This window comes from Macrobrachium rosenbergii, chromosome 2 (assembly GCF_040412425.1).
Source record: "Macrobrachium rosenbergii isolate ZJJX-2024 chromosome 2, ASM4041242v1, whole genome shotgun sequence".
Taxonomy (NCBI): domain Eukaryota; kingdom Metazoa; phylum Arthropoda; class Malacostraca; order Decapoda; family Palaemonidae; genus Macrobrachium; species Macrobrachium rosenbergii.
The window spans coordinates 32,033,348-32,040,847 of record NC_089742.1 but is presented as its reverse complement, the minus strand read 5'-3'; the positions used below and the strand labels follow the sequence as shown (position 1 = coordinate 32,040,847).

Genomic DNA, 7,500 nt, shown 5'->3' with positions numbered 1-7,500 from the left:
CCCTCTCCTAGCAATTGTTTCGTAGTGCAAGCGCGAGGTTTTCCTCCTGTTACACTCTAAAACTTTTTACTTTCAGTTTCCTTTTCAGCTCTGAATGATCTTTGGCTTAAATTTTATACTCCATTCCAAAGATGTTTTATTGCAATTACAATAAAACAGAGATAAATTATTGGTCAAAATGCACTTCTGAATTTGAATGGATTTTTATGGAAGTATGAAGAAAGAAATTATTCAAGTAGGGAAATTACAAGTCTGGATTCAATAATAACTACCTGTATATATGCATATATATATATATATATATATATATATATATATATATATATATATATATATATATATATATATATATATATATGTATGTGTGTGTGTGTGTGTGTGTGTGTGTGTGTGTGTGCGTGCTAGTGTGTGTGTTTGCGTACCTGCATGTAAATAAACACAAAAAAAAATCAAACACAGAGAGACAAAGAGGGGAGAGAAAGTGGATAAGAGTTAATATCATTTGATTTTTAGGTGCTCATGTGGTATCATTTTCACCTTTTTCTCATTTCAGAAGTCATCGATACAGCAGTGGTGTGTTCTGTTGACCCAGTGCCAACAGAAAAGACAAGTAGGAACAGCAGCACCAACAACAACAGGATATAAATAAAAGGAAAAGAAGCTTCCTTGGTATAATTGTTTTTACTGTTATGTTTTTCTCATTTGCACATTGCACTTCCTTACGTAGAACTGAAATGTAGGAAATTATCATTATTATTATTATTATTATTATTATTATTATTATTATTATTATTATTATTATTATTATTATTATTTTAGGAACATATATTGCACTTCCTTTATGAAAGAACTAAAAACGTAGAAATTATTATTATTGTTATTATTATTATTATTATTATTATTATTATTAGTTATTATTATTATTATTATTATTATTAATGGAACACAAATTAAAGAAATACCATGCCTTCAATCATTCTGTAAACAATGAATGGGTGACAGTTCCTGAAACTAGAGTTAATTCCCACCTTCCATTTTCTTTAATCTATCACCTGCTATAGGGAGTGGAGTGTTACAGTTTAACTTTTGCACAGTGATCATTTATAAGTTTATTTAATATGAACATGGCGTTTGCAGCAACAATATTCTGAACACCGAAATTAGACAGCTTGATGGAAATATACGCAAAAGGAAAGTAACAATTTCTTGGGAAACTGTAGGCATGCAATCCACGCATGCATTACATAAATTCTCTAATTCATTGTTATTATTTAGCAAAACAAATTTATCAAGGAAAGGAATTTAACAGTTACAGAGGGAATACACAGACCAAATGCCTATAATAGTAATTATGGTCTCAGTTGTATAGTCATGGTATTTCTAAGACAATTTATGACATTTCTTTATCTATGTGTTTAAATAACTTGATTGGTTTATACTTGATTGGCTTTATACCTGAGTTAATAAAACTTAATTGGCTTTTACCTACTGCCAACTGGAGGTATTTTATTACCCTTCCCGATTAATAATAATCTCATGACTAAATTACACTTTGAATGTTATGCATTCATAATTTTATACATCACAAATTGTTTCCCATTTACCCTCACTCTGCTAATGACTGGAGGGTGACCAGTAATGACTGTCAGGCGACATTAACGCAAAACCTCCATACGTGACGCATGGGCATGAGGCTAGCAACTGCATCCAAAAAAATCTGTGGATGCGTTCAGGTGGCATACTCATACCAGGCTCCAAGCTTTATTCATTCATAATTAAGGGCACTCATCCACGAGTGATAACAGATAAAGAAGGAAATTAAACATTTCACTGCCATGGCCTCCAGACTATCAGCAAAAGGTCTGGATTAATCTCACAAGAGAGAGGTCATGAATTTGCTTCGATAGGTAAGTGAGAGGACTGTGAACCAGTGGATGAATGGGCTGTTTACAGAGGAATTGGCCAAAAATACGGCGTATGATACGTCAGTTAAGGGTACTTCCTGCTTTTTAGTGTCTGGCCAAGACCCAGCTTCATACATTCACGTATCAAGTCATGAGTGCACGCATGAGCGGAACTGGTAGTTGGGAACCTCTTGCATTAAGTACTACGAAAATGTCCTGTCATGCGTATTTAAGATTGTGGGCATGTGGGTGGAGTCGGGGAGGTCTATGCACCTGCCCAGTGTGCGTGGGGAGCCGTGGACGTTTCGACATGTTCAAAAGATACATTTATGCTCATGTCAACCGTCATTTTGCGTGGCTCCACACACGGCTTTGTGCAGTATATGTAGCGTGGGCGGCGTGCCTGCTGGCTATGACGCGGTGGTCCCACGCTGCTCTCTGTTCCCACCTAGCACCGCAAAGGGTCCTGACGTGGTGCAAGAGCATACACGGCAACAGCACTCTCCACTGGTACCCGAGACGAAGAGACAGCGCTGTGTCGGTTGTATAAATGACAGGGGCGTTTATGAAACTGGTTCCTCTCCCGGATACGCAGCTGCAACACCTTCTTTCGCCCCACCAGCGCCTTCGTTAGTAGATCACGGAAACACCAAAAGACTGTGGAATGGGCCACAAACCTCCAACATCCCAGCCAGGAGCTGAGACAGCTTCTACAAGAGACCACCTGTTGCAGAGGCACCCCTGCACGCACCATGGAGAAGGGGGATGTGGTGATGCCTCGAAGAGGCCGACTAGGTGGACATGGCCAGTGACAGCCAATTCAACGACGAGAACATCGCCCTAGGTGAAGGCACGCCAATGACGTGACGTCAACGAGGATGCTGCTGACGGCACCGCCCTGGAACTGATGAAGCAAAGGTGTGCTGCAAGAAGAACCCTCTGTCATCCTCTCAGACACAAATGAGAGGCTGGTGGGGAGTGGTTGGAGCAGGAGGCAGAATTCATATACAAAGGACATGACTGCATACAAGCACAAGGCAAGGTGTGCAGGGCATTTGAGGAGAAGGGCGGTCATCTGATCCTCCTGTATCAGGCACTGACCTCCGGACCTAGTTTAACTCCCTCAGTGCCCACTTTGGACGCCTCACAGTGGAAAAAAAGTGGTCGGGGGCCAGCAGATGACTGACGACTGTGAGAGGTGGATACTAAACGTCTTCCACTTCCTCAAGCCTCACATCGTCTGATAAAAGAAGCCCAAAGGTGTTGGGACTTCCGATGGTATGTCTTATTTTATTGTTTCGTTGTTTTTCGTAAATTAGTTACTGAAACTTTATTGCATAGGTTATTTAATTAATGAAAAACCACAGCCTTGTCTTTCACAGTACATTCATTTACATTTTCTCGTACATGTTCCCATCTCTTTACAGTCTGCTGCAGCTGTTTGCGACAACCCTCCTGCCCAGGGTCCTGCCTTTGTTGATCCTGCCCTTTCACAGTCCTGCTGGCAGTGGCACACTAGTCCCCTGTTCGTCCAATGACCTGTCCTCTGCCATCGATGAGCCTCCACCAAGGAAGTCACGGAAGCAGGACAGGCCGCCAAACGGGTCCTGGAGTGTTGCTGCAACAAGCTGAGTCCCAGCTCAGGAAAGGCTAGAGGGTGTCATAAACCATGTCTGACCCCAAGTTGATGTACTGGCAGAACGCTCTGGACGAGCTTTGCCTACGACAGTGTGGATGTGGGGTCCAAGCCCAGGATGGCAATTGAAGGTGGAGTTCCTTTCCGCCATACAGTGTTGAGGGCACCAAATATAGTACTCTGCCAGAGTATCCTCATCTTACATTCGTTTACGTGGACTGTGGTTAGCAGTCAGAGAAATTGTTTTGCATCTTCAAGACTCTCCATGGATGTGCAATGGGTTTATCGTCTTGGGAATAGTAAAGTTCTTCTGGTAAGATTTAGACAAACTCCATAATGGGATTCTGTGTATATTCTGGATAAGTTTGTACAACAGGGTAACAATGAGTCTACACAATGATTCCCATTTTGATCTATCTTAAAACTTCCATGCAACATCATAGCATTTACTATCACTTACACATGAACACACAATAACCTCGTTCACAAGAAGTTTCCTCACCGTACGTGACAGCCCTCAGCTCGAACAAAAGAGGACGTTGACTTATGCTGACATACTGTCTATAAAGCAATACATTGCAGACATGTTCTGCTGACATGTACGATTTGATGGCCTAGATCTGTGACGCGCAGTACACCTCTGTCGTGCTCCACAGATATATATACTTTTCCAAGTCCATTTAATATATAACATGAATAGAACTATGATTCCATTTTCTGTATGTCATAACATGACATTTGCTCGGCCACGTAAAACACAATAGGAACGAAATCATCAAAACATTCATTCACGAGCTAAGTATAACTACTCAAAAAGCAAAGCAAAGCTATACATTTCCAATATTCAATATACTGATAATGTGAACGAAGATTAGATATAAATCACATATAGACAATATATGTAAAGATAATACGTATACACATGTAAACATACCTAGAAACATGTTTCATATTTGTGTGCACAAGTTACATGAACACATATGCAAAGATAAAGATTAAAATCAATGCTAAAAATGTATCCAGACAAAACAATAATAATAATCATATGATGAGGTTATGTAAAGTAGATAATTATATAAACCAAATAGTTATCCTGTTAGATTAACCAGTATGGATAACAGATTATGAAATGCATATCTTGATTGATCAACATGCCACTATATGTATATATTAACACATATGTATTATTTTTATTAAAGAAATAAATGTAGCCATAATATAAGAGTACAGTTAATACCACCATTTTCTTCTTCTCCTTGCATTTATTACTCCCTGCAATAAAAGCCTTTTCAGTCTTTCTCGGTGCAGTCGGGTTTTTAATGAAAATAATGGCCAGTTATCTCATTATTTAACCCTAAAACGCAATGATTCATATCGAATGGGACCTACGACCATCACAGGATTTCGCAATGTCCTTCGTCAATCCTCGTGTTCTTTTTCCAAAACATTACAACTACGCCCACGGACCCTAACAGCATACCGATGGCAATCAACACGTAGAGAGAGAAGAATAAAGTCGTGGCGAACAGTAGAACGATGCACAGGAGAAAACAGGTCCAATGCTGCAATAACGTTTTCGACGGGCTTACTATGGAATTGTCAGTTTTGCAGCCTTGTGTTTCCCTAATGATGTAATTGATGAAGAAATTACGCCCACGAATGATAGTATCTGCAGCGTGGATAACTAGCGACGACGTTGGCAGTGCAACCATCATTAACGACGAACATGTTCCCTGATGCCCTAGTTCCGTCCGGACAAACGATGCTGTATGCCTCCGCAGAGAAGACGAATGCCGTGCCGTTCAAAAGCCTGTGACGAAACTGATTGTCGTTATACCTAACCAGACCAACCAAACAATGTTCACGTGTATGGGGAGAGGTTCTGTTAAGTACTAAGTCAATTCGCATGAAACAGGACACATTTGATATATTCCTGAATTCAAACAAATCGATCTTGCACACCAAAACCCATAACATCATAGCAATCATTTAACAGTTCTTGATCTCTGACTACCGTATAAGTTTCACTCATTAGCGGAAACCAACACTAGAGCTGACAGATTATAATAATAGGCGTCGAGACGTTAGGTACATACGTAGGAAAAGGCGAAATCTTATACGCCTTCCAAGCGTCTGATGGGTTAAAAGGAATGTCGATTACGATCTTATCAGGAGTCAACTTTAACTGTGATCAAACTGTAATAAAATTCAATCTTATGAAAAGCTACTACTGGAACATACGCATTCTATCATGAGCATTACTGATAATTTGAGCAAGATCTTTAATTGGTAACAAATGAGGAGACAATACGCCTTAGCAGCAAGTGTTATAAGCTTCTACATAATCTTTTGATTTTTCAATAAAGCTTGAAACTCTGAGGATACATGATCAATTTAGTATGATAATACATCAGTTGCTAACAAAACTTGAGTGTCATGAACCTGATTGAAACGTCGATGATTGTTCATTTACTTTACTAATTACGCCTTTCAAAGCTTGGATTTTGCTTGTTTAGTTCTCCTGCTAATGCAGCATGTTGATGTTCCAGATTTTCGATTTTAACCTCGTGATCGCGAAGTTTAAGCCGATTAGAAATTCTAAACCAAGACCAGCTACGGAACCAACCAAGTTTAATGCCACTAGAACAAGGGTTACGCCTTCTGTAGCGTCGTGAGGCATTGACCACATAAGCAAATCACGAGCTAAGATTTCAGCTTCGCATGTTTTATTCCTTAATTCCCAGAAAAGCATATTAACAGTGTCACTAACTTGATTAGGTGACGTTGGATCATTGTTAAATGAATATGATTTTGCAAAATCTTCAAGGGATTGAGCAAAGAGTCAATTCCGATTTTACGAAAGCTAAATACTTCATTTTCGCTAATGAAAATAGCGTTCATGTCGACTAAGACTATATTACTGTCAGTTAGAAGAAATTATTAATTTCTCTACAATAGAACCATGATGTAAAGTTATTTTCAGAACTCTTCCCCCATCACAAAAAAAACACTGATAGGAATAGTGCGTGGTATAATTTGACAAGCTTCATGTTGAGCCTGCAAAAATATTTTGTAAATGATTTATTTAAAAAAAACATTGCACCACTCAAATGATATATATAAAGATTAACAGAAAAAAATATATCACAACAATTAATTTTTTCATAACAAACCATTGTCTTAAGCCCTCATGAGAGATAGACACCGTTCAACATCCGTTGTATCGGACTGATTTTGAATTTTAAATCGGTTACCTACTAAAACTTCTATAACTGTGAAAGGACACTCCAAATTTAGGTATAATCAATTTAGCCCTTTCTAACATAACCTGTACATATACTGTATCTCCTTCTTGGTAAGGCTTTGTGACCTTAGCTTTTTTATCATGTGCGTTCTTCATTAACACTTGACCCCTGTAAGAGGTTTTTGATAAAGTGTCTGAAATCTACTCCGGCTAAGATCTATTATATCCTTCAATGGATCTGACAAACTAGTTGTCGGTGTCAGGATGTCGAAGGGTGACCTAGCAGGTATCCCGTAAACAGCTTCATGGGGAGACATACGGATTGAAGTATGATAATTGTTATTTAGGGTACTGGGCACAGTGGGTATTGCAATATCCCAGTTTGGGTCCATACCGCCTGTTTACACGCAGTATGTCTAACACCTTTCTATTAACACGTTCTACCAAACCATTAGATTCAGGATGGTAGATCATCGTATTGATTTTTTTATTTGAAGAACCTCACAATGAGTTAAGGAAGTGATTATTGAATTCTCTCCTGAGTCGGAGATTATCATATTTGGGATCCGTGTCTGCATATATGGCACTCATAAAACTTCCTAGCACACTCAATAGCTGTTTTACTTTTTAATGGGTATTAGTTCAGTATACCGTGTAAGAGCGTCTATTATCACTAAGAGGTTTTTTATTCCTCGGTCTGTCTCATAAAAACCTGT

General features: G+C 39.0%; 2 protein-coding genes across 2 annotated transcripts in view; both read left to right on the top strand.

The window, feature by feature from the left end:
* LOC136844882 (uncharacterized) overlaps nucleotides 1-660 on the top strand; it is a 96,779-nt gene extending 96,119 nt beyond the window's left edge. The window contains exon 5 of the mRNA XM_067114169.1: nucleotides 554-660. Coding sequence (XP_066970270.1) covers nucleotides 554-645 — 92 coding nt within the window. The 3' untranslated portion in view covers nucleotides 646-660. The remainder of the gene's footprint in view (nucleotides 1-553) is intronic.
* Nucleotides 1-7,500, top strand: part of LOC136844887 (uncharacterized) — a 239,130-nt gene that overhangs the window by 81,941 nt on the left and 149,689 nt on the right. The gene's annotated exons all lie outside the window — the stretch shown is intronic.